The sequence below is a fragment of the Malus domestica genome, chromosome 15 (assembly GCF_042453785.1).
Source record: "Malus domestica chromosome 15, GDT2T_hap1".
NCBI classification, from domain to species: Eukaryota; Viridiplantae; Streptophyta; class Magnoliopsida; order Rosales; family Rosaceae; genus Malus; species Malus domestica.
The window spans coordinates 16,141,594-16,168,623 of NC_091675.1; the positions used below are offsets into that span (position 1 = coordinate 16,141,594).

The 27,030-nt window shown below is 36.9% G+C and overlaps 5 protein-coding genes across 8 annotated transcripts; 2 read left to right on the forward strand and 3 right to left on the reverse strand.

Moving 5' to 3' along the window:
• The first annotated feature begins 3,245 nt into the window (after window positions 1-3,245).
• On the forward strand, window positions 3,246-7,709 carry LOC103453720 (uncharacterized). Its single transcript, XM_008393283.4, has 16 exons — window positions 3,246-3,435; window positions 3,524-3,573; window positions 3,873-3,933; window positions 4,093-4,188; window positions 4,274-4,423; window positions 4,829-4,960; window positions 5,261-5,388; window positions 5,570-5,612; window positions 5,689-5,772; window positions 5,948-5,989; window positions 6,214-6,284; window positions 6,380-6,433; window positions 6,545-6,650; window positions 6,762-6,830; window positions 7,002-7,145; window positions 7,375-7,709. Exons 1-16 carry the CDS (start codon window positions 3,298-3,300, stop codon window positions 7,474-7,476), a joined length of 1,470 nt encoding a protein of 489 aa, XP_008391505.3. The 5' UTR covers window positions 3,246-3,297; the 3' UTR covers window positions 7,477-7,709.
• A 586-nt stretch (window positions 7,710-8,295) lies between these two features.
• LOC103453721 (probable protein arginine N-methyltransferase 1) lies at window positions 8,296-11,367 on the forward strand. Of its 2 annotated transcripts, XM_008393284.4 has the most exons (9): window positions 8,296-8,679; window positions 9,139-9,149; window positions 9,239-9,394; window positions 9,522-9,585; window positions 9,692-9,834; window positions 10,078-10,165; window positions 10,299-10,414; window positions 10,525-10,675; window positions 10,969-11,367. In XM_008393284.4, the coding sequence occupies exons 1-9, from the start codon at window positions 8,439-8,441 to the stop codon at window positions 11,172-11,174; spliced, it is 1,176 nt and encodes a 391-aa protein (XP_008391506.3). In that variant the 5' UTR covers window positions 8,296-8,438; the 3' UTR covers window positions 11,175-11,367. The 2 variants fall into 2 exon arrangements, with proteins under 2 accessions (XP_008391506.3, XP_070669276.1); XM_070813175.1 differs by lacking the exon at window positions 9,139-9,149 and having other exon boundaries at window positions 8,360-8,679.
• A 103-nt stretch (window positions 11,368-11,470) lies between these two features.
• Window positions 11,471-14,051, reverse strand: LOC103453722 (uncharacterized). Its single transcript, XM_008393285.4, has 7 exons — window positions 13,483-14,051; window positions 13,271-13,381; window positions 13,023-13,091; window positions 12,687-12,818; window positions 12,117-12,194; window positions 11,900-12,031; window positions 11,471-11,816 (listed from the first exon to the last, which is right to left on the reverse strand). Exons 1-7 carry the CDS (start codon window positions 13,687-13,689, stop codon window positions 11,625-11,627), a joined length of 921 nt encoding a protein of 306 aa, XP_008391507.3. The 5' UTR covers window positions 13,690-14,051; the 3' UTR covers window positions 11,471-11,624.
• A 1,968-nt stretch (window positions 14,052-16,019) lies between these two features.
• Window positions 16,020-21,350, reverse strand: LOC103400785 (putative pentatricopeptide repeat-containing protein At3g23330). Of its 3 annotated transcripts, none has more exons than XM_029094228.2 (4): window positions 21,082-21,350; window positions 17,832-20,917; window positions 17,624-17,715; window positions 16,020-17,507 (listed from the first exon to the last, which is right to left on the reverse strand). In XM_029094228.2, exon 2 carries the CDS (start codon window positions 20,915-20,917, stop codon window positions 17,954-17,956), a length of 2,964 nt encoding a protein of 987 aa, XP_028950061.2. In that variant the 5' UTR covers window positions 21,082-21,350; the 3' UTR covers window positions 16,020-17,507; window positions 17,624-17,715; window positions 17,832-17,953. The 3 variants fall into 3 exon arrangements, with proteins under 3 accessions (XP_028950061.2, XP_008337673.3, XP_070669970.1); XM_008339451.4 differs by having other exon boundaries at window positions 16,020-17,521; XM_070813869.1 differs by having other exon boundaries at window positions 16,020-17,521; window positions 17,624-17,722.
• Window positions 21,351-21,844: 494 nt separating this feature from the next.
• LOC103400786 (protein NDL1) lies at window positions 21,845-26,196 on the reverse strand. Its single transcript, XM_008339453.4, has 11 exons — window positions 25,762-26,196; window positions 24,213-24,312; window positions 23,901-23,998; window positions 23,669-23,757; window positions 23,437-23,497; window positions 23,274-23,360; window positions 23,112-23,189; window positions 22,965-23,021; window positions 22,768-22,823; window positions 22,538-22,673; window positions 21,845-22,418 (listed from the first exon to the last, which is right to left on the reverse strand). Exons 1-11 carry the CDS (start codon window positions 25,819-25,821, stop codon window positions 22,197-22,199), a joined length of 1,044 nt encoding a protein of 347 aa, XP_008337675.1. The 5' UTR covers window positions 25,822-26,196; the 3' UTR covers window positions 21,845-22,196.
• Between the last annotated feature and the right edge of the window lie 834 nt (window positions 26,197-27,030).

Consider the following 27,030-nt stretch of genomic DNA (forward strand, 5'->3'; position numbering starts at 1 on the left):
ATATACCCCTTTGTATACATAATGCTGCCAATATAATCCCATTTTCTTAATGTTGTTTGCTTCGGTTCTAAAGCATGAAATGCGATCCACCATCGTCCACATAGACTTTGACTCCCAATAATGCAAATAATACAATCAAAGTTTTTTATTTGATATAATAGGGATAATTTGATATAGATCCAATTTTGTGAGTTATTACTAGAATTAGTCCACTGCATTGAAATAGGTCCAATAATTGATATTCCATGTAAGCTTATTTATAATTTGTACCATATTTATCCCTTAGACTTATAAATTGTAGTAAATATTCAAAATTTCTTAATTATATGATTATTTGTGGTTTAACTAATCCCTTAATTATAGGATTAGTTATAGCAATAAAATCTCAACCCTTTCATGCCTCCTTTTTTTTTTTTTTTGCCTTCTTCTAAACAATTCCTTTTGTTAGATCATAGAATAAATTCTCCTCTTTCTTCTCTCATCTTTCATGGGTGATATTTTGTGTTCCTCCCTCCAAAATCCTTCATGACAATTTCAGTTTTTACATAGCTTTCACAATTTTTTTACATATTCATTCGGCAATACATTATCAATTGCAAGCAATAATACAATATTATGCATTTATATTTGCTCTATTATATTTTTGTGCATAGGTAAACTGAAACTTAGTATTTGTTCCTTTTTTTTTGTTTAGTATTTGTTCCTTTAATGGAGGTATATTATATCATATTTCTATTCTAATGTTCTGCCATGGAGGTTCAACATTTTTCTTCCTATACAATAGGTAGTTTATTTTTATTTTGTTGGTAGATTATATCTGTTTTGTAGGTATAAAGCATTTTTCTTCCTATACAATAGGTAGTTTATTTTTGTTTTGCAAGTAGATTACATCTGTTTTGTTGGTATAAAGTTTTTTTCTTCCTATAGTTACTAAATTATATCGGTTTTGTAGGTAAACATCATTAGGTGGTTACTAGATAATATTTTAGTTTGAGTATTTAAATATTCAAAATTAAAAACAGAATAAATGATACAAAAATTAAAGAATTTAAATATTTTTATCTAAAAGGGCAAAATTGGTATAAAAATATGTAATTGGATAAATGGACTTAGTTCAAAAACTACCTCTGTTTTTGGACCTAGATTGAAAAGCCCCTTTTTTATTTTCCCCTCAACTTGCAATTTTATTTTGGTTAATTTTCAAGCCTAATACATGTGCGATAACCTGCTCTAGTAGCATGAAGAAAATTGAGGTTCCACCATAAAACTAATTGGCAATATGAGGAGTAAGTTACCCAATTTCTTATAAGCCCTTATCGCTGTGGACATTGTCCTCACATTCTCCTAGAATATATATTCTAAACAATGTCTCTTCGTGTGCCAAGAATCATCGTTTTGTGAGAATTTTCTTTGTCCCAACCATGTGCTTTCCTACTAAATTCTCTCTAAAAAAAATGCATGTCTATGGCTATATTGTACGTCTGAGTTTTTCAAAATTATTGCGGGAGTACTAATTACAGGTATATAAAGTGGTGTGCTATCCACACAAATCTTTTTACTTCTCACACATCTCGTATTGATTTATGTCCCTTGATCTTCTTCAATTTATTCGATCCGACGGTCAAAAATTAAAAGGGTGTATGAGAAGTAAAAAGGCGTGTATGAATATCACACCCCGTATATAAATAGTGTATTGCTACGAATCGGTATTATTGAAGTTTCTTGTATTCCTAATTGTGATCCAAGAACCTCCATGCGCACACACAGGCTTAGAGATAAGATTTCTTTCTTGTTTTAAAGTCTTAATTAATTCGATAATACTAAACATGCATATATGATTGATCATTTGATCATATGCACGAATATTGAATGATCATATGGTCTAGTCACACTTTTTATACTCATTCCAGGAGTTTTTGGTTCAAATTTATAGATGAAAGTACTTTTGTATTGAATACTTGTAAAAAGCTAGCTACCTGGCTTGTGGCCTGTTTGAGAATGGTCTTGTGGAGAATACTAGTACCAATGCTAAAGAATTATCAGCAAAAACTATTTTGCTAGAAACACAACAAAATTTCTATAAAAAAAGAAAAAAAAACAAGTGTTTTACGAAAATCCCTTTAATTAGAAGCTCTTTCCGAATCTCAAAAAGCACTGAATATATATGTGCATCATTGAGACTTCGAAAGTACTTCTTAACCCTTTTAGTCATGCGTCGTAAAAATTATTTATAATTGTCTCAGTCATTTTGGTCTTCCTAAAAGAATCTCAAACGAATTCTTAAAATAATAGTCTATCAACATAACAGGTCGAATTCATAGATACATGTAGCCATATGCTCCACCTCCTTGCCAACAAGGCAACCACGCAGGATCAGCTAGCTGATTGGCAATCATCTTATCTCATGTATACATATCCTTTATTTACATTGGAACTCATGAAATTGTTCATAATATTCTAATTCTAGCTAGTAAGGCCTCGTAAATTGAATTCAAACACATGCAAATGCATATATATGTATACCTAAAATTTATATAGACTTCAGGCATTTTTCAACTGTTCCTGAATAACTTGGAGTCAAACCTTTCGCACCATTGCAGACCATTGCAGATCCAATATTGGAAAGTATCAATTGTTCCCATCGGAAATAGGATTGACTACTGATTTGAACCTAGCACATTGTTTTACAAAACCGTACAATCTGCAATGAATGACATTATTTCATCATACATGCATGCATTATAATCGAATCCACTCATTCTCTTTATTATGATATGAAGATCATATATAGAACAATTTATTCCATTTTGAGGACATATTGTCATCCAATCAATCAAACAAATTAAAAGTTCATCATGAGGATGTTAAAATAATTGTGTCGATTTGTTCGACACATATAATAACTAAATATTATTTATATCATCAATTCTTGCATTTTATTGAAAACTGAAAAATGATAAACAAACAAGTTTTTAATTTCCAAAAATTGTATGATGGCGTGGGTTTGAACCTCTTTGGTGACTAATCTAACATAACAAAATATATCGTTTCACAAAAAAAAAATTGAAAAAAAAAATAGTTTTCATACGGGCTCATATTATTAATTCATACAATAAATAAATAAATAAATAAACAAACAAATAAATAGAAACCCTAGATTATTCAGCCTTGATGAGCTTGTAGTGGGCTTGAGTCTAGGCCCAAAATAGAGGAATAAAACTGTTGGGTTGAATCCATTTCACATCCATATAAGTAAGTCTGTGGGTCCATTTGGCCTGGAAAGAAAAGCCATTTCCCATGGCTTCGCCGTCGTCTCTCACTCCTCCTCCAGTCCCACCGGAGCTCCACGTCACCAACCGCGAAACGCTCCTCAATTCACTTCGCCGCCACCTCTCTGAATCTTCCCGCCCCCTCTACGGCTTCGTTCTCCTCCAAGTAATCCACTTTCTCGTCGTTAATTTCTATTAAATATATTTTATAAAAAAAATTAATAAACTTTGGTTTTGATCAACTTCTTGTTCAGGGAGGCGAAGAGCAGAATCGCTATGACACTGATCACACCGAGCTCTTCAGGTACCCAGTTGAAATAATTAATATTATTAATCATGTTTCAAATTATTATTAATTTTCAGCGTAGCTTTCGGTTTTTGCATTGCATGATTAAGTATTATTTGATTTAATGGAATCCCAGTATGTAAAATGGACATTTTGATTATCCAGTGTGATTATATTTTAATATTAGAGATTAAAATTTTCCATTTAATTTAACTTGGATAAGAAAGATCAATGCTTTTTATTTATTTATTTTATTTATTTTTATTGATGGATGATTTGTTTGTTTATTTTCTGATTAGTGTTTGATTTTGTTACAGACAAGAGAGTTACTTTGCTTACTTGTTTGGAGTAAGAGAGCCTGGTTTCTATGGAGCTATAGTAAGTACATATAGTTGTGACATTCGGGTTGTTCTCGAATGTGAATATATCTTTATTAGGTGTTTGTTTATGTAATGTTGAAGCTGAGATAGATAAGCTTTTGTGGGTCACACTTAATTTTTCTTCGGAACTGATCTTTTTGTTCCATTTTTCCCGAAGGACATTGCAACAGGGAAGTCTGTTCTCTTTGCTCCGAGATTGCCTGCTGAATATGCTGTTTGGTTGGGAGAGATAAAGCCTTTATCTTACTTCAAGGTGATTGTTATTTTTAATACATTTCTATGTCAACATAAGAAGCAGTCATTACTCGTTAGCTCACATTTGTGTTGTTCATTTGCAGGAAAGATATATGGTTAGCATGGTACACTATACTGATGAGATCGCAACAGTTTTGCATGATGAATACAAGGGATCCGGTAAACCTGTATTGTTTCTCTTGCATGGGATCAACACTGATAGTGATCTATTCTCGAAACCTGCGGAGTTTCAGGTATACGCCCCTTTTATATCAATCATACTTTCAGAATAAGACTTGCTACACAAGTTCATGGTTAGGATGGTTAAGAAGGCTGGCCTTGGAGAGTGATAAGTGTTAGGTTGAATAGTTAAACAAATTAATAACAACAATATATGGTAATGACATGCTACATTCTCCTTTTCAAACACATTTTTCTATAATGCTTTACTGATAGCATGCCCCACTTAGTGGGATAAGGCTTTGTTGTTGTTGTTGCTTTACTGATAGCATAACTACCTTGAAATAGGTATTTATATTTCCCTCAATAGTTTTGATGATTTTAAGGACTTGGTAACAAGCTTCATTGGTTTTATAAAGTAAGCTTCCTACTTTAAGTAGATTCTTAAATTTTAATATATATTCTTAATCTTTGTATAGGGGATTGATAAGTTTGACACAGATTTGACTACCTTGCATCCAGTTTTGAGTGAATGCCGTGTTATAAAATCAGATCTGGAGCTTGCCCTTATCCAGTTTGCCAATGATATAAGCTCTGAAGCTCATGTGGAGGTAATCTTTTATGAAAGTGTTCGATTGCACAAATGTGTTTGATATATACATCGTATATGTATTTTAATTAATAAACGTCCATTTAACACTTCTGCATATAATCCTTGAAAGTATATCTGTGAGTACATGCCCTTTATGTACTTCTAATAGCAAGAAACAGCTTAGGAATGGACCAGTTAGTTCACTACTGCTTGAACTTTGTGCACGTTGAAATCCTGATTCTGGGCTCTTTCTCATCAGAATGTTTCAAAACTTGACTCTCTTTTTCTTAGTCATGTTTGCAATGTTCCATTTGACCAGGTTATGAGAAAAATTAGGGTAGGCATGTATGAGTATCAGCTGGAAAGCATGTTTCTTCACCACACCTACATGTATGGTGGCTGTAGACATTGCTCGTACACATGTATTTGTGCTACTGGTGATAATAGGTAGGCTTTTCGTCATCAAAAGTTATTGTTTTTGTTTCCATGAGGTAGTCCCAATAATCCAGTTGGTTCCAGTAATTAACAGATCATTTTTATTTCATTATAGGATATGAATATATTGATATTGAGGTTAAACCTCAACTGTAAAATATTGCTAAAAAATCTATTGTTTTGAAAAATACAGTGCTGTTCTCCATTATGGGCATGCAGCAGCTCCGAATGACAGGGTAAACTATACTTCACTACTGAGTACTTTGTCAAAATTATGAAAATTAGCTAAAACTCATAACATCTTTTGTGCAGATCTTGGAAGATGGAGATTTGGCATTGCTTGATATGGGAGCTGAATACAACTTCTATGGTTCTGACATCACTTGTTCTTATCCAGTGAGTATGTGCATTTTTGTTTAAAATTGTCCGTTTAGCTATGGTTGAGGTTCTCTGAACTGAGGGGTAATAAATAGAAGTAAGCAGGAGACTCTTCTTACGGTACTGTGGACAATGCCTATTTGTTTGAATTTTCCCTGAGGTTTTCTCAGAATTCTTTCAACTTTATCTGCAGGTGAACGGAAAGTTTACCCCTGACCAAGCACTTATATATAATGTAAGTGCATTAGTGTTATTGTCGCATTTTTCGTTTCTATAATTTTTCTTCTTGCTCTTTGTTTTGGTGCACGAATGTGCACACATGCATGATGTGTGTGCTTATGGCTCCTGACTGGTGTGTAGCGCCTGCTTTAGTTTACACAACATTCATATTTCTGCGTCCAACGATTTATAGCATTTTTACATATTTACTTTTTGTGTCTAATTATCTTGCTTTTGCAGGCTGTCCTTGATGCTCACAATGCTGTTATATCTACAATGAAACCTGGAGTAAGCTGGCTTGATATGCATAAGTATGTCTAAAGTCAACCATGTTCTGCAAAAAATATTTAGGCTTTTGCAAATATCATTTAAATTCTGATTCTCTTTGCCTCCTTATAATTTGCAGACTAGCAGAAAAGGTTATTCTTGAATCATTGAAGAGAGGGAGGATCCTAGTCGGGTAACAATCATTGTATCTCGATTGTATACTCTAGGATTCCAATTATGTGCAAGTTTTCACTAGTTTCGGGAGGATAACTTTACATAAGTTGCTCATGGTTCTTGGTTCTAGGAACGTTGATGATATGATGGTCAAACGACTAGGTGCTGTTTTTATGCCTCATGGTCTTGGGCATTTGCTTGGTATTGACACTCATGATACTGGTGGCTACCCAAAGGTTATTTTCAACAAGTTATTCTATACCTTTCTGGTTTATCTTTCATTATTTTTTTAAATAATTTTGGCATTACTCCTTGGGAGTACTTGGGAACAACTGCATAATTTGCAGGGAACGGAGAGATCAAAAGAACCTGGATTGAAGTCTTTACGTACAACAAGAGAACTCCAAGAGGGAATGGTTAGTATCAAATTTCGTGTGATTGTTTTTCTTATTCCTTTTTTCCCCATTAATATATAAAGAATTAAATATCGAACCCTTTCACCGGTTTTCTGAATCTTTATTTTCTGAACCCTGGCGAAAATGAATTCTATTGCATTTGACGCTTTGTCTTGGTGGGTTGTTCTGTAGGTGATAACGGTAGAGCCTGGTTGCTACTTCATTGATGCTTTGTTGGTTCCAGCTATGGGAAACTCAAATACTACCAAGTTCTTCAATCATGAAGCAGTTAGTAGGTTTAAAGGTTTTGGTGGAGTTCGAATTGAAAGTGATGTGGTACCCCATTTTCTGAACCCTATGATTCCTTTTACTTCTTTCTGACCCGCGTTCCCTTTTCCGTTGGTCAAATTTGCATTGTGTACCGGAATTTACTTGTTCCTATGCTATGCCTAAAACTGTACATGCTGGCATGCTGCTGATCTCACTTCAGCCTTTGTGATTTCATGCATATCTTATTTTCTCTGTACTGGTGATGTGTGCTTATACCTGGTTCTGCATTTTGTAGCTTGTCACGGCTAACGGTTGTAAGAACATGACAAACGTTCCTCGGGAAATATCGGAGATTGAAGCAGTAATGGCAGGGGCGCCATGGCCACTTGATAAATGACTTTGATGTGCTCTCCAAGAGCTTTGAATTCTTGTTGTAAACTTTCACTATACATGTGTGGTCGTTATTCCTCAACTTTTGTTTTGCTTTTTTTTTTTTTTTTTGGGTCAAACAATAGATTTTGTAAGATTAGATGTTAGATTAGTCACCGATGAAGTTTGAACTCACGTCATCATGCAATGGCTCAACATCTTTCCACCACTGTGATAAATGACCATTTGGTTGTTTTGCTTTGTTTTGCTTTTCAATATTTTCCCTGATTGAACGATAAAAGAATTCCAAAGTAAAACAAACACTTCTAGAATGTGTATATAATTTTCACTACGGTAAGTTTCTCGGTGACGTTTTTCTCACTTACGACAACTTTTGTACAATTTTGAATCAACTTATTAACAAAATGTTGATTATTTAGGGCACAAAATCAGCATTGAAAGCCTCACACGAGCGCTCAACCACTGATAGTTAAGTTGGTAGTTAGTAACTTGTTAAGGTAATAATCATTTAAAGAAAATTGATCACTATCATAAAATTAAATTGTGAAGTGAATTCAAACAAATGTCAAGTTTGGTAGTGTTGGCTTGCAAATAAGTATAGGCGGGTAACAGCGGACATTAAAGTAATTGTTGAGTCAGGTGGGTGATTGATTCATTGTTACTTTATGTTGATGTCAAATTAAACACGTCATAAACTCTCAAGTTAGTAGTGCATTACCCTATCCCCTATATGCGGGTAACAGCTAAGAAAAAAAAAAAAAAACTAAAAATAATCCATTTAATTGACATGGTTGTCTGTCTATTGGAATTATTGCCGACGTCGTTTCATCAGCATGTACCAAAGTCTCCGGCCACTTGAAGAGGAAAAGGACCTCTTCCGCTAATTTTGGAAACAAAAAATAAAAGCTCAAATCTGCGAGCCCATTAAGTACCCAAAAACCCCTCGCAAAACCCTAAATCCGCCTGTCAATGGGTCGCCGAAAGAACACCAACAGCAGCAGCAGCAGCAACCAGGGCTCGGGGGCGGGCTTCGACCACCCCGGCGAAGCCGTAAAAGACGTCCCCGAGAGCTCCAACCCCGACGAGTCCATGTGCGACCCCGAGCTCGACAAGGCCGTCGATGACTCCATGGGCGAGCCGGAGGTCTCCTTCGTCGAAGCCGATGGCAAGACCAGTGCTGACTATTACTTCGACTCCTACTCTCACTTCGGTAAAGAAAAAAAAACTTACTTTCTTCGATTCTCTGTTTTTTGCTTCTGGGTTTTTGTTTGGATGGTCTGAAAACTTAGATAATGGGATTGGAAAAGGGGTTTTTTTTAGTTTTCGTGATTGGGTTTTCGGTGTGGGTATCGCAAGTTCAGAACTTGGTTGCATTTTGTTTTGGAAGTTAGACTTTTGTGCTGGTTTTCGTTTGATTGGGAGCGTTGCTTTAAGGTGCAATGGAAGCAAGTAATAGAATGGTCTCGAATTGTTTGCGTTTGGTTTTGAGCTCGGGTGTGGTTTTGTAAAGTTCGAACTTGGTTGGATTTTGTTTTCGAAGTTAGATATTGTGCTAGTTTAGTTGATTGGGAGTTTTGATTTTAAGTGCTAATGGCACCAAGTAAAAGAGCGAGTCGCAAAATTACGATGCTACTGAAAGGCTTATCTTTGTGTTTTCTTTTGATTGCAGGTATTCATGAAGTAAGTGCATTCCGCTTGGGTGCAAAACGGTTCTGTATTTCGTTCTTGTAATGCTGATTTGGTGCTTACTGACTATTGTTATGTTGCAGGAAATGTTGAAAGATTTAGTGAGGACTAAGACATATCAGAATGTTATCTATCAGAATAAGTTTCTAATAAAGGACAAGATTGTTCTTGACGTGGGAGCTGGGACTGGAATTTTGTCCCTATTTTGTGCAAAAGCGGGCGCAAAGCATGTTTATGCGGTATGTTTTTCCTAATGAAAGTTTATTAAAAATTTATTTCTTGGAATGTATAGTATTTCCTATTTTGCAATGTAGTTTGTTTATGTCTCCTTAATATTATTGATTTAACAAATTATTTTACCCACAGGTTGAGTGCTCCGACATGGCTGACATGGCAAAAGAGATTGTTGAAACAAACGGATATTCTAATCGTAAAGTTTTTGAAGTTCATTCCTGCTTGTAGTTTCGTTCAGTCTCTTGACATTGGTTTGACAAACTGAGTATTATGCTTACACATTCGTTATTTGATAAATGCAGTAATAACCGTTCTGAAGGGGAAGATTGAAGAAATTGAGCTTCCAGTCCCTAAAGTGGATATTATTATCTCAGAATGGATGGGATATTTTTTGTTGTTTGAGAATATGTTAAATACAGTCCTCTATGCTCGTGATAAATGGCTTGTAAGTAGTATTTACATTCCAAATTTATTGTTTGTGGTATCTTGGTCAAGAATACCTAAACTTGATGCAAACTATCCATTCAGTTGGGTGGGCGATAGGTTCCTGTGACCCTTTCCAGGGACAGTCATTGCAGTTTTAGTGTTCTAGGGTCCTATTAGTTGATTGCTACTTGCTGATTTTTGCATAGAAAATATGGAGCCATGGCATAATCTTTTGAATGTGTTCTGTCTTTTCTTCTTTTAGGTAGATGATGGAATTCTACTACCAGACAAAGCGTCTCTCTTTTTGACAGCTATTGAGGATGCAGAGTACAAAGAGGACAAGATAGAATGTAAGCCTTTTGAATTTTTGTGCGTGTCTGTGGAGGCTCAAATGTTCTTTAGTGTCACACAAATGAACGTGTAGCTTGCAGTGCATCTTGTTGATTTTTTTGCTTCTTGCCTCTACTTTGCATGTTATTCCAGTTTGGAACAATGTTTATGGCTTTGACATGAGTTGCATCAAGAAGCAAGCCATGATGGAGCCCCTTGTGGACACCGTTGACCAAAACCAAATTGTTACAAACAGTCAGCTACTCAAGGTGGGAAACACATATCCTGTTTTCGCCCTGCTACACTACGTGAAATAAGTCTTTGCCCCCTTTGTGCTGTCAATTGTTTCCACTAATTTTCTTCAGTTTCCTTCGTTCAGACAATGGATATATCTAAGATGACTCCAGGAGATGCTTCCTTCACGGCCCCTTTCAAGCTTGTTGCTGAGCGTGATGATTTCATTCATGCTCTTGTAGCCTACTTTGACGTGTCATTTACGAAGTGTCATAAATTGATGGGCTTCTCCACAGGTCAATAATTTTGCTTATTTTTATTCATTTGTGGATCAAAGTTTGTCTTAGAAATAAGGCCATTTATAGCAACATAGAAATGGAAAAGAATAGATTGCTCATAGGTTTCCAGCGTTTTCTACAGCATTCATTTTAGTAAATTTGTTATAATTTCCTCAGTGGTGTTCCGCAACTCAATTTTTTCAGTAAACTACTGTATGGTGTTTTCGGATGAAGTGAATTGTTATTTTTGTATACAACCTGCTTCTCCGTAGGTAATCATATCTTTTCTGACAAAGTGAAATGTAATGCAGGGCCGAGATCACGGTCTACTCACTGGAAGCAAACAGTCCTGTACCTGGAAGATGTGCTAACAGTATGTCAAGGAGAGTCAATTGTCGGAAGCATGACTGTGGCGCAAAACAAAAAGAATCCCCGTGATATTGACATAGTGCTCAAGTATTCGTTAAATGGCCGACGATGCACAGTCTCGAGGGTTCAATGCTACAAAATGCGCTAAGTTGCGTTTTGGTATTGCTCCATCAAGAAAGCAATCCATAATTGCAACAAACTCAGTGTTGTGGATTGTTGCCTCAGTAGACGTGTGCTAGGAGGCAGCATTGTAGCCTATGTACTTCGAATTATTCATTTCTTAACATTGTAATGTCAAAATTTTGATGCTAAAAGGTTTTGAATTGATCTATTTTACTTGATGTCTTGCAATTCTATAAATCTCATCTGTTCTTACTTCTTTCTTTAAGATTTTTCGTTCGCATAAACTCAAAAACTCGAGCAATGTAGCAGAAATTGCTACAATTGCAATGAAAAACAACGTAGTATAAAACCTCAAGCAAATGTCTTCCAACTTTTGATCAAATTTTGTACCTAAAATGTCATAAGCATATTGATACAATTAACAAAAACCTGATTACTCTCTACTACAACTCCTATAACTCTCTGAGTTTGTGTTCTAAAGCTCTCCCTTGTTGCCCTTCGTACTCTTCTCCGAAGCCGTCTTTTTCACTCGCCGCCACGTTTGCCGGAACCAGTTAGAGACTTTGTTTGCATGCTTCTTTAGTGTCTCTCTGGTCTTCACAATTCCGGTGGTGATCTTCTGTTTCAAGTCATTCTTTGCACTCTCTTTTTCTCTCATGATTTTTCCCTGTTGAGTGAAAATTTTTAAATGTCGATAGAAACAATACGATTTTGGTTGGAGAATTTTTAAAGTTAAAATTTTGTAATTACCAAATTCGAGGGTAACAGAGTCTCATCATCGTCATCATCATCTTCATCATCAGCATCTTTGCCACCAAAATTATTCATGTTCATCAAATCATCTTTTGAGTACATCTTCATGCCTGGGGCTCCTGGCATTCCCTGAAGAATGGTAAAGCAGAATATAGCTCAAAGTTCAGCACCACTAGAACGGTGTGAAATTTCTCAGCGAAGTAAGGACAATTACCTCCATAGATTTCATTATCCTTTCCATTTCAGCTTCTTTCTCCGACTTGGCCACGAAAGCTTCCCCAGGAATCCTATTCTGGAACACACAAGAAACTATCATGAGTATCAAAGTAAGTGTCTTGATCGTGGAACAAGTTGTGCAAAGCGAAACATCTAGAATACTATCCTATGTAACATAATGATACTTGAGACCTCCATAATAGTGGTAGAGACTGGAGATTAACATGCATGCGAGGTAGCAGCCACAAATCTCCATGTCAATCTTACTAGGGTCTCAAATTTTGTAGGTTATGGAATAAAAAGATACCGTCGGTGGTCACGCATGAGTGTAAAAAGAAATTTCAAGGCCAGCATCTTTTGTTTGCTTCAAAAACCAAATTTGCATACCTTTAAGTTCAAGACATACAGAATCAAGTCGAAGATAAGAGTACGTAGATGGAAATGCACAATAGTTGCATGGATCATATCGAAAATAAAGTATGGAGACGCACAATAGAGCATGATCCTTGCAAACGCACTGCCGCAAAGAATGAACTGAATTGAATATCAAGTCAAAGAAAGCAGTTACCTTAGGAACTGGGGGAGGCTTGGTACTGCATGCTTTAGTGAGGTCTTTGCATAGATAATTCACCAATGAACCAAGGTCAGGCTTGGATGTATATAGATATTCTGCAACATCTGTATCAGAATACCCCAAAACCTGCAATATTCCGGATTCGAACTTAGTTTAATTGTAACAGATTAACTTCATCTCGATATGGAATGATCACTTGTTATTCTATTAAGAAATCATTCGGCAGTTGTCGACTTCCTCGGTCAACCAAAAGGAAAAGGCAGCGAATCTAACTAGATTGGCTTCAAGGAACAATTGTATTAGGAAGCAAATTTACCCAGAAAACCTCACCTCCTGACAAGCTCGCTCGATTGTCTTGCATTCGGAATTACATTGTCCTTCAGAACCTTGATCCACCAACTGAAAAGTAATAAATGATTTAGCAGGTGAGGACAATGAACAGATGTTCTCCTTCATGAAACTAAAGCAATAATTTCTCTGATGAAAACACCGTATCAAGTAAAAGCACAGAAAACACCAATTCATACCTCCAAAGCAAAATCCAAAAACATCAAACCCAAAGCAATTGCTATTCATACCTCCAGCTTATCTCCTTTCTCAACTATATCAATCTGCAAAATCCAATCAGCTTCCTGCTTCTTCAAATTACAGACATTCTCCGAAATCTCAATGATCTGATACTCCGAGATCTATCGCCAAAAAAATACAAACTACCCTCAATCAAATTCAACAAAAGGAACAAAACCCACTAATCGAAATCTCAAACAAAAGCACTTGGAAATCTCAATACCTTCTTTGGGGCGATCTCAGCTCGCTTCTTCTCGACTTGCTGGTGCAGCTGAGATGCGAGCTTCTCGCAGACTTGGCATTTGATGAAAGGAATGTCTTCCTTCCTGGCGCCGGCCGCCGGCTTCTTAACACACTCGGAGAACGGCACGGACGCTAACACCGCCAACAACACTGAGATAGCTACTAGAATTTGCTTCAGCTTCGCCATGACTCTCTCTCTTTGGAATTTGAACAAGAACGCAGAGATTGAATCGAACAGTGAGGAGGGCAGTTAAGTTGGTGGATCGTTATGAGGATTCTTCACCAGAAAAGAAACGATCTTTATTGTTTATATTTTGGCAGGTTCAATCTTTCGTTTTGTCAGTACAACGATGTAGTCGTGAAATCGATTTGCTTGGCTGCTGTACGTGTTTCTCAGCATCTGATTGGCTAGCCAGAGTAACGTATGTGGTGGTTCCACTTTTCAACCAATAGAGTACGAGACGACACGTCCATGGTCTGGTCGTCTTGAGAAGGAGAAGTTTTTCAAGGTGACGACGCAACTCATCGCTACGGTAGCATATGTTTTTAGAGTAAACTGTCGGTTTACCCCTGAACTTTCACCTCACTTTCGATTTTCCCCCTGAACTTTTCCATTGGAAAATTAAGGACTCAAACTAATTTTTTTAGCCAATTTGCCCCCTACCGTTAGTTTTTCATATATTTCATCCATATTTCCGTTAAGTGAGACCATGTGCACAACATGTGAGGGTAGTTAAGTTATTTCACTCTTAAAAATGATTAAAAAACTGAAAATAATAAAAAAAGCAAAACTTTCCCTCTATTTTTTCCTGCTAATTCCTATCCTCGATTTTATTTTTCCCTCTCATTCTTATGCATGAGAAATGACATATGGTGTTATTGTTTACTATTTTTATTTTCTCTAACAAATTAATAATTTGACAAATGCTAATGGTGCTATTGTCTCCAAAGCAATGCATTAATATAAGAAACCCTAGTATTTTTTATGGACATGTTTCTTATATTAATGCACTGCTTTTGAGATAATAACATCATGAGCATTTGTCAAATTATTAATTTGTTAGAGAAAATAAAAATGGTAGTACATGCTTCAAAAAAAAGATTAACTTAGCTACTTATGAAGACAATAACACCATATGTTATTTCTCATGCATAGGAATGAGAGGGAAAATTAAAATTGAGGATAGGAATTAGCGGGAAAAAATAGAGGGAAAATTATTATTATTATTTATTTTCAGTTTTTAATCATTTTTAAATTGAAATGACTTAACTATCCTCACATGTTATGCACATGGTCTCACTTAACGGAAATATGGATGGAATATATGAAAAACTAACGGTAGGGGGCAAATTGGCTAAAAAAATTAGTTTGAGTCCTTAATTTTCCAATAGAAAAGTTCAGGGGGGAAATCGAAAGTGAGGTGAAAGTTCAGGGGGTAAACCGACAGTTTACCCTATGTTTTTATGTAAGTAATGAAAAATTGTATTTTTTAAGTTATTAACTTTTAACACACATATATTCCACTATTTGTATAGTAACATGTGTTATACCACTTCGTATTCCAGTTACATTGAAAAATCTCTTCTTGAAGAAGAAAGAAAAAAACAAAGCATATTTTTAGATATCGGCATTGAAATTCAAAAATCATCATTTATTCCTTAAAATCCAATATTTGCTTGGCTTTGGTTTGTTTTTGTGTATTTCATTAAATAACTGTTAAGTTTTGGCTTATATTTTGATTATACTCTCTAAAACTCGATTTTGGTTATACTTTATCTCCTGAAACTCAAAAGTCGATGCTTTATTCCTTAAAACTCAAAGTTCACTCTAAATTGTCTTGTTTCAATTTTGATATTGAATAGATTTGAGTTTCAGGGGCAAGTGGAAACGAAATCAAGTTTCAGAGAATGTAACTAAAAATAAGTCTTCTAAAAATGTAATTTTTAATCCACATCAGCATATTTGATGGTTTTTGGACGGAAATAATAGAAACAAGGTAATATGGAGCAAACTTTGAGCTTCAAGATGTAAAATAAGATCAAAATCAAATTACAGTGGGCGTAACTAAAAATAAGAAGAAAAAAAAAAGTAGTTTTTGAGTGTGTAAATGGATTTGTATCTAATTATCCTTTTTGTTGTCAAATAATATACCTTATTATCTAATGATCTAATTATCTTATTATCTAACTAATAATATACATTAAGTAAAAAGAGCGTTAACTATGTCGTTCACTTATTTTACGATAAATGAATTAGTAATACTACAAAATAATGTACCACTTACATTAAATTCTTGTATAAACAACATGGATAGCTGATAACTTTTATTTTTTATAGTGGGTAAATTAGGAACTAACTTAGAAGACATATTGAATCACTTTTAAAAAGCACTCGAAAAGCTTTTGTAAAATCACTTAGCTTTATTGAGAATCATATAAAAATGCTTTTGAAACTAATTCTTAATAAAAATACAAGTGAATTTTAAAATAAGTACATAACGATTGGGTCTTTTAAAATGCACTTCAAAATGCTTCTAATACTCAATAATATTTTCACTAAAATGCTTTCAATTATTTAAAGTACACTTTCAAATGAGGTGTTTTTCAATCATTTACCCCCCTTGGACCCTAGACCGTTGCATAGAATTAGGGTTTTTCTTCAGCTCATCTCCTTCTCTATCACATTCCTCACCGAAACACAAATTGGTCGCATTTCAGCATTCAACCATGGCTCTCGCTCTAATTGGCTCCACAAATTCTCCAGATACGCCAAACATGAAAACTCTAATCGGCAAAAACTACGACCTCAAGCTAATCCAATCAATCCAAAACCTTTTATCCGAATTTGACAAGCAAAACCCCAAATTATCTGACTTTTTGAGGAATTCTACGAATTGATGCAAGCCCGAGTCGACCCGCATCTCGAATCCATTCGGTTCTACGCCGCATTGATCTTTCGGAGCCGGAATCATCCGAAAGACGACCCTTTGGATCGAGTGTCAGCCGCAGAGGACTTATTTCAGCTGCAGTCCATGTGCTCTGCTTCTTGCGGTTCTTCGAAGAGTGTCGCGCTGCTCGCTCCGGTGGTTCGCGAGGTGTACAATGTGTCTGTTGATTTGTTCAAGAGGGACTTGTCGTTGAAGAGAGAGAAGAAAGTGATGAGAAAGGTTAGGTATTTTGTGGGAACGATTCTTGGTTATATTAATGTGTTCTTGCGAAGTTTCGTACCAAACTGGCTCTTGACATATCCAAATCAGACTCCTTGCAACCAGCAGCTTCTAAGTTGGATGGCAAGAAAGTGGATGATGAACTTCTTTTTTACATAGATAACAAGGGAGAAGATGAACACAAAGATGAGGAAGATGAAAAGGTGAACAGATCCACGAATGCTGCGCATACAATGACATCGTCGGAGAAAAGGGGAAGAAAACGAAAAGGGAAAAACGCTGAGAAGAAAGAGAAGATAAAACTCGACAGCAGCCAATACGATGGTACCGTCTGGCCTTCCAACTTCACATAGCATAGACGCCGAGCAGCTGCAGTTTTATACTGCTGTTTCCGACTCCCCGTTCGGTCTACACGGCCCAGGATTTCCACTTGTAGAGGTACTGCACTTTCTTCTTTTACATAGATGAAGTAGAGACGTGCTTGGATGTGCCCCTGCTATCAACTTCACGAACAAGGCAACTCATTCTCTAGACAGGATACTGCTTGCTCGAATTATATCTGATTCTGGAACTTCAGAAGAACGATGAACCTCCTATTGAGATGCATAGCATAATCATCACTCGGCCTACCAAGCTGGTGCTCTGCATACAAAGAATATGTATCAAAGCCACGAGCTCGTTTGCCTTAACTCATGTACGGACCAAACGTGACTAATGAAGAGACAGTAGTAGTTGCACAACATAGTTGAGAACCCCAAGGACTCTGCCATGTCATTAACAGAAGCACAAGATCATCAGGAGCGAAGCAGCTCTCAACAGCAAGAACTATTGTGAAGTCCTGAAGAGAAACGACTGAATAACAGCATTCAGATTCATAATATATTCTTCCCAAAAATTATAAGATTCTAGAAACAAAGATAATAGAAATGCACTCAACGAAAACCATCTACAGACCTTGTGGCAAGAAGAATTTGATATGATGTATGCAAATGTGGAGCATGAAAGCAGCCGCTTCAGGACAAAAAGGGACTTTGAACGGGGCATACCTGCTCACTTTGTTCAACAGAGAAAGAAAAAAAAATTTAATCAGGAAACACAATTTTTTGAATTGTCTAGTTATGATATGAAAAAAAGAAGCACATAATATGTCGAGAAGAAGTACTCTGATAAGATTAGAGCGGAGTTCCTTTGGTACGAAACTGTGGCTCAGCTCGTAACGAGGAAAGTGTTTAGAATTTGCTGTGGGTGAACCCATATCCAGACCATAGAGCTTCTAATGCCATATCACCAGAAGTCCTTACAGGAGCAAGTTCCATTCTTAAAATGATGAAACCGCCTGATGTCACGAACAACTATTTCCCGATTTGTGACATCGGAGACAAGCTTCATAACGTCATGGCAGTCTCCACAGATGCGTAGATTTTTAAAGATCCGAATAGTTTTTGGATGACTGGTACTTATAAGGGCAAAACCAAGAGCCAACCTTTCACTGTGATATTGGAGATGTTCCTTTTTTTCTCTTTCAGTGATTCTATGAAGCACGTCTTCTGTTTCCGGTATATAACCTAATGAATTTAGCTTTTCTCCTAGTTCCTCCAATTTCAAATGAATATCCCCAATTCTTGGATGCGTACCATCTTGAGAGACAAAAATGTTGACTTGACCATCAACCTCAACCCAGCTACAACCAGGTTCTTTTTTAACACCTTGACTCTGCATTAATTTCCTGACTTTGCTAACATCGTCCCACCTGCCTTTGACTGCAAAGATATTAGATAGCAAGATATACGTTGAATCCATCTCAGGTTTAAGCTCAAAAAGCCTTCTTGCTGCTGTTTCACCAAATTCAACATTTCCATGCATCTTACAAGCCCCAAGAACAGTCTCCCAAATAATGGCATACGGTGTTAGTTCCTTTGTCTCGATAAAGGTTTCAATCTCATTAAACTTTCCAGCCCTGCCGAGAATATCAACCATACAAGCATAATGCTCAATTGTAGGAGTGATCCCGAAAACATTGCTCAGTGAGTCGAAGTGCTTTTTCCCTTCTTCGACTAGACCCAGGTGGCTGCATGCAGAAAGAACACCAATGAAGGTGATCTCATTTGGTATGGCACCTTCATCCAACATTGTCGAAAAGGCTTCAAGAGCCTTCTCTCCTTGCCCATATTGGGAATATCCACACACCATGATATTCCATGACACTGTATCTCGTGAAACCAAGCCCTCAAAGATATCCTCAGCATCACTGATGCACCCACATTTTGCATACATATCAACAAGTGCACTAGTAACAAACAAATCTTCCAGATGCCCACTCTTAATTACCATTGAGTGGAGCTGCCGCCCATTTTCCAGCATAGCTGTACGGGAGCAAGCACTCAAACAGCCAGCGATGCTGAACTCATTTGGCTTCACGCCTTCTTGTTGCATCTTATTGAAGCAAGCAACAGATTCCTCTGCTTGATCAGTTTGGGCATAACCAGTAATGATGACTGTCCAAGTGAAGAGGTCTCGATTACTCAATCTATTGAAAGCTTTCACAGCATCTTCTACAAACCTGCCTTTGGCATACATGTCAATGAGAGCTGTCCCAACAAAGTCATTATCATCGAGGTTAGTTTTGATAATATGGGAATGTATTTGTTTTCCAAGGTCCACATCCAAAAGGCTAGAGCAACACCTTAAAACACTAATGAATGAGTACATGTTGGGCTTCAAACCTTCCACAAGCATTTGGTGGAACACTCTTGGCCCTAGGTCAGATAACTCATGATTGTGTGCTCCAGATAAAAGGGCATTCCATGAAATCAAATCAGGGTTTGTCATTGCCTCAAAAACCTGAGCACCATCTAGCAAACGCCCACTTTTCATATACATTGTGATTAGAGCATTGCTGACTGAAATATCAGCTTCACAACCATATTTCCATGCAAAAGCATGGATACTTTCACCAAAATGAAGGTCTCTGAGATCAGTGGCAGCACTAATGATACTAGAAAGGGTAAATTTATTTGGTGAGATGCCTGTACTTATCATTTCACGAAATAGCTGAGGCACTTCTTGCCATTGCCCTTGTTGATCAAGGCATGAGATAATTGCACTCCAGGCCACTACATCAGGATTTTCAATCGTCCTGAATGCTTTTACCGCATCGACTGCCATCCCACACTTTGAATACATATCAACGAGACTGCAACCCAAGAATTCATCTATCTGAAACCCAATTTTGACAACTAGAGAATGCAAAAACTGGCCTCCGCTCAAATTTCCCGAGTTTGCACAACCCTTGAGGACAGTGGACAAGGTGGACTTGCTCAACCTTATTTCTGATTCTGTCATTCTGCAGAACAATTCCAAAGATTTTTTTCCGTCACCTTCCTGAGCATACCCATTCAGCAGTGCATTCCATGATACCACATCCTGCTCAGGCATACAAAATAACACTCTATCTGCAAGTTCCATATCACCACATTTTGCATAAAGACCGACTAGAGCAGAACCAACAAAAGCATCCAATAACAACCCGTGTTTCACTGCTTCAGCATGCAACTGTTTCCCAAAACCTAAATCGGAGCACAAAGAACATGCTTTCAGCCCAGTTGCCAATGCAAAGTCATTTGCTTTTGTACCATCTTTCTTCATCTCACAGAACAATTTAACAGCGTCAACACCGGAACCTTCGACTACAAACCCCTGAATTAAAGAAGTCCACGACACAACATCTCTTTCCGGCATCACATCAAGCACTCTACGTGCATACCCGGAGTCCCCACACTTTGCATAAACATTAACCAATGAAACCCACAAATGCGAATCCGGATCAATCCCTTCTTTTATCACCTGTCCATGAATAGCCTTCCCCTCATTCAAAGACCTTAGCGAAACACAGGTACGAAGCATCCCAGAATAATGCATAAGCCTCTTTTTGGTATCGAAAACTAAAGGCCTGGTTTTCACATTGCTTCCTACAATTTCCTGATCAGGTGAATAGCCATTATCTAATCTTACTTGACGAAGCTGAGTCTCAGAGTTTGGGGCAAATTCGAGACACGACCCACTGATGGGATTCGAGTCAATCACATCCAAAGCAGCACAAGACAAAGGCTTTAATTGAACAGGGAGCAATAGTGACCTGGAAACTGGACTAAGCTTGTTATGCAATCGAAGCGAGGGATTTTGGCAAATGGGCAACAAGAGCCTCCGGAAAGCAGGTGACATTTCAACACCAATTAAGCCCAATTCCATCTATTTCAAACAGTTTTTAATCATCAAATATATCAAACAAACAAAACAAAAAATCATACCAAAACGTCAGTGCACCAGAAAACTTCCAAAATGAAGGAACTAAAATTCAAAAAATTCAAGTTTTCAGAAATAAAAAAAGTTAAAAATTGAAGCTTTTCACTTACAGGTGCAACCAAGACGGTGACGGATGAACGCCGGCAACGGTGGTTGCCGACTCTCGCAGCAGCAGCTGGTGCTCCCTCTCTTTCTCTCTCCTGGGTAGGGTAGGGTATGGGTTTTACTTGAAGTCTTAAACCCACGGCTGTTCTCGCGGGATTTTCGCCGGTCCGCTTCCTATTGTCTGGATAAAGATTCTGGATAAAGATGAAGTGTGAGCTACGATGTCGTTTCTTTACGGAATGGTTTTAGTACGGATAACGGGAATGCAAAATGCTGCGGTATCGTCTTGACACCGTTAGATGAAATCCAACGGTTGTAAGTTCTATAAACAGGCTTATCCTAGAAACCCTACTATAGAGATAATTTTTTTTATTACTCGTTCTGAAAATGCTTTTAAAATGACTAAAACTATTTTTAAAGAAAATATTTTTGAGTCTCAAAAGTACTTGAATTTCATGTGCAAAGATGAACACCCGTAACTATTCAAGCCACATATCACAAGCCAAAAGCCAACCATATTCATTTAGGTATGAATGATTGGAGAAAATTTTCATTGTGATGAGAATACGAATAGATATACCACGTGTTTTTATGCTAGTAGTGAGAAATTTTATTTTTTAAGTTATTAACTTTTTAATATATATATTCTACTATTTATATAGTAACACGTGATGTATCATTCCGTGTGCCGATCACACTGAAAAATCTCGTGAATGATTGAATACTTTGCTTGAGAGAGAGAGAGAGAGAGAGAGAGAGAGAGAGAGATTGTGTGAATGAATGGGAAGAGTTGTCCCCCTTTGTTATTGATTTCTCGTCATCATAAATAAATGTCCATCCAATTTGTTTGAGTGACTACAAAAGAATGAATGAAAGTCTCCTTCCTACCATTTAATATAACATTTGATTATATTTAATAATATATTCATGACATCCACATATTCTTCCTCTTCTGTATCTACACCAACCTCTTCCCCCCTCCCTCCGGACGCTTCTTCTTCGGCTACCCTTCTCCTTAAACAATGAAAATTTTAACAAAAGAACCAAAAAATCGAAGCAGATTTCGAATCCCAACATCCCCTTGCATTGTTTCCAATTTTTTGCCTGTCTTCCGACAATGTCATAGGCCAAGTGAAACACGGGTCTTTATCGGTTTTAGTTTCAAGCCCATGCTTTCTGGGGAGAGAAGCTCCGGGGAGATGCAAGACGGGCTGAGCGGGCTCCTAGGGCTGTCGCTGAAATGGCATGGCCGGTACAGGCCATACCCCATGAAGAAGTACTCCATTGGTATCAACATTGCGTGTGGCTGCTCCTCTGTCACCATGGATCCACAAGCCTGGACCTGCATTAACAACCCCATCCATCCTCTATTGAACACGCTCTTTCGCTTATTTTCACAACTGTATGCACGTCTACCAATGAACGTGTAAAAACATGCTAAACAGAAAAAAGTGGACGTACCTCTACTAAGGCACTATATCTCCTGTCCAACTTTGAGGTCATGTGGAGAGCCTCCGAATGGAAGGGAGAGCTATCCCCAACAAAAATAAGTGTGCGACACCTTAGAGATTTTAACCCTTCGGTTATGTCAGGTCTCCTGCAAGTAGGGAAAACAAAGTTAGAGCACAGCAAAATATATTGCACTCATCTCTGCGGAGGGAGAACAAGATAGCAACTCCAGCACTATTTACCGATTAATTGCATGAAGAAATCTCCAAACATTTAGGCTCTGCCTCTCTTCCAGCAACTGAAGAAGAAACTTTCCAAGTGAATCAAACAGATAAAACCATTTGAAAATCCAACACTTAAAAAAAACATAACAAACAAGAAGAAGGACAATCGAATTGCTATTGAGGTAAAAGAAATTTCAATAAGCTGAAGCACTGACTTTTCTGCATGCTTGAACTATATCCGACTCTGGAACTTCAACACTACCACGAACCTCCTGTCGAGATACATAACATACTCATCACTAAATCTACCAAATATAGTAGATGTGAAAGAGAACCGATACATTGTCAGAGCACAGCAGTACCTTACTGAAGTATCGCTGAAGCAAACACTCTTTTAGCAAACCACACATGCCATAGAAATAAAGCATATTCGACATCACCTACAGATTATGACTAATCATAGGTAAAATATTTGAAATTAATCATTTACTATAAACATAACAGCTACGTTTAGAAAAAGGAACCTTATTATAAAACCATTCTGTCCACGAGGGCGCTTTGCATAAAGGGGATACAAGTATCAATCCAAGGACACGCTCCCTATATTTCATCTATGATACAAACCCAGATCAGTGAACTGAGATAGAATTTTTTTAAATATAGTTGCAAATGGTTTAAGGAACTTACAGCAAATAGGGAAATGATATAAGCACCCGCTGTCACCCCCATGCACATAACTGCACCAAGCCTGCACAAAGAGATTTATTTTAGTGCAATAAGAGAAAACAACATTAAAACATGATTAGCAAAAAGGGAAACACGCTTCTACACCATTTGAATGTTGGAAGCAACAGCAAGGAGTTTCAAACACTCACATCTTGAAAATCAATTAAAATGAAGACTTAGTGTTGGTCGTTACCCAAAAAAATTGAGAACCTCAAGGATCTGATCTGCCAAGTCATCAACTGAAGGCACAGGATCCTCTGTACAAACTGAAGCAGCTCCTAACTGCAAGAACTCTTGTGAGAGTTCCATAGAGAAACTATGTGAATAATGGCTTTCAGTTACATAAAGTATTTTTCATAAAAGTAATATGATTTGATAAACAGATATAATAATAAAAATCCACTTGAAGCAAACCATTTACAGACCTCATGGCCAGGAGGACTGATATGATATATGCAGAAGTTGTGGAGCAGCAAAGAAGCCGCTTCCGGACAAAAGAATAACCCTTGGAAACAAGACACATCTGCTCAATTTGACAAAATAAACAGAAAAGTTAGCAATATATAGTCTAATTACGTCAAGAAGAAGCTAATAAACATAAATATATTTGAGCGCTTTGATGTCCATTGAGGAAATAATGTCTTGAGATTTTATCAGGAATAGCAAAGGGTAAATCTCAGATTGTCATTTCAAACAATGTAAAATGGAACCAGGACAATAGACTCTATCACACTTACGATTTAGAGCTAAATCAGGATAAGTGATAAGTGCAGGCTTCTCTTGGTCTCCATACACGATAACGGACACTGAACCACAGCCAGTTCGAATAAAATGTTCCTGAGGATGAAAAATCATGATAAATGAGTTGCAGATTAACAACTAAACGTAATTGTCAAATAAAACATCAAAAAGCTGCAAATCAAACTATTTTACTACCATGATATTCTAAATATGATATAGTTAAAACATATAGCCATTTTCTCGAGATATCTACTGTGTTTTATCTATAATCAAAGAGGGAAAAAAACCCAGGAATCCAGGTGTTCCAGATAATTTTATTCCCTAAAGAGCTTCCCATGAGCACTTGTACTTTTTCAAGGAACTCAAAACTCACCTGCCTCATCTTTGACATAACTTTGCTAAAAAAAAAAGATGAAACAAATAAGTGGTTCTGGGTATCAATCATTTAAATCTTTTGAATAAGGAAGGAAAGAAAGTGGTGACAGTTAAAAAGAGAAGCATGGAATCAAATATATTAAAGAAGAAAATGACTTTAAACTAATCAGAAACCGATAAAAAAATACAGGATACAGATGGCTTGTTAAAGCAACAGCTAGACTCGTTGATAGAGTTGAGAAGTAAGACAAAGGAAGGTATAACTTTGGTTTCGTCAATATAGGATAACAGACTTTGAATAAACCCCAGAGATGGACTCATCGAAGAACGTCACATAAGAAGCAAAGAATCGAGAAACCGAAATAAGAAGAAAAAAAACATAGAAAACCAGAACAGCAAAAATGTGAATGAGAAAGATAAAACCCCGCATCACTGAGTTGACGCTGAATTCCAAAGAAATCAACAAAAGGGTCTAAATCAATAATCTGTACACTAATGATCCAATTTTATCCCAAACATTTATCTTTTCGCATAAAAGTTTGAAACTCGAACAATACCACAATGAGATTAAAATAAAAAGAGAATGGAAAAGAAAAGATACTTCACCAATACAACAAACCAGGTGAGATTGCAAATGCAGCAAGAAGATGTTAAATACAGAATTTGATGTACCCATAACGGTAAAAAACAGTGTAGAAAGAAAATTGAAATCAAGCAAATACGTCACACGCAGATCTAGAATTACCATTTCTACATCTCCAGCATCCCAAAATTTAATTTTTCGCAAAACCGATATCAAGACAAATAAGTAGTCGCTGTCACATGCCACAGGCCCACAGAGGACTTGCGGCAAGGGAACAACAAAGAACCCACAATACAAAATTTACAAAAATGCAGCTTTCCCGTCCATCTTCCCCCGTTTTCTCGGAACCAAACAGTAAATAACTCCACAAATTCAACGGATTCTAACCCCGATTTTCCAGAATCCGAACCCAAGAAGCAAAATACAGAAAATTCAAAATTTCAAAAGATTAAACTCCAAAATCTTGACCCAATGCCAATCAATTACCCCAACCTCTCATCTCGCAAACCCAAAATCCAAAAACAAAAGGGTAATAAAAAGGATAGAAAAATTAAAAAAATTCAATCTTTGAAGTAAAAAGCTCGAACCTTTCCACCGAGATAGATCTTCTCCATATCGAGGGAGACGGCGTCGTTTGATTCAGCCATGAATTGCACTCCGCGCGTCTCCCAAACAGCCCTCCTTCTTTCTCCTCCTCTGAGTTTCTCTCTCCTTTCCTTCAAGAAATCGTAGGCCTCTGGCTTCGCTGTGGCTTATATACAAAGCGACTCCTCTCTCTCTCTCTCTCTCTCTCTCTCTCTCTAAACCGAAGAAAATAACCTGCGGTTAACCACCACCGACGCTCGCAACTCCCAATTCGTCCAAACGGAATTTTCAAGTCGTTAAAAACTTTATTACCCGCTGTCAAATTCTGGCGGGTGTCTCGATACGGCGCCGTTAGTGTTAACTTTCTCGCGGCTATTTACCGTAATTAGATGCTCGTTTTACGGATCCGGATTTACAGCTTCATTTTCTTTTACCTCAAAGGGAAATGATAGTGGCATTCCTCCTTACCTTATCATTGTGTGTTTGACTATAAGTGTTTGGTGTCTAGTGACGTGGAGACCTGTCGTTGGGCGAGCTTTGGTGTGGGTCCCATGTGGGCCATATCCTCTTCTTTTTTTTTCTACATAAAAATTAATTTTGACAGATCGACATACATAACATAAAAATCACATTTGGAAATAATGGACAATTAGCTAGAGCAGCAGGTGTTGTAGCAAAACTGATTACAAAAGAGAGGAAATCGGCCACATTAAAATTACCTTTTGGGGAGATCTTTAGTAATTTTTTATTAAATCATTTTCATTTTCATTTCATTTTATTTAACGGTAAAAAATTAAGAGAAAATTTGAGAAATAAAAATATATGTGCAGTTACATTACCGAAAAAATAAAGTGTTATATGGTTTTGGGGGACTTTGAAGTTACAATTGCTTTGCCTTTCATCTGACTCAATGATTAATCATGCCACCTTAATATGATTACGATGGAATAACTCTTTTTATCACATTTATTGCATGGTGGGTTGCTCTTTTTCGATGAATTTTTTTTAGAGAAAATAGTTATTTTATTTTATTTTATTTATCTTAATTACAACCTAACACATGTGTATAAATTTTTTATGTAAAATTTGAGTTATTTCTTCTAGTGTGTTAAGAGTGTGATTCGCCCAAAAGATACATAACTACTTGCAAGGAATGAATCAAGTTGTTGCCTTTTTGGGTGTCAATGGAATTGGTTGGCATTAAAAGGAATATATTTAAAATTAGGGTAACAAATATTTGAAAGAATATTTGGCAGGTCTTTTTTATAGCA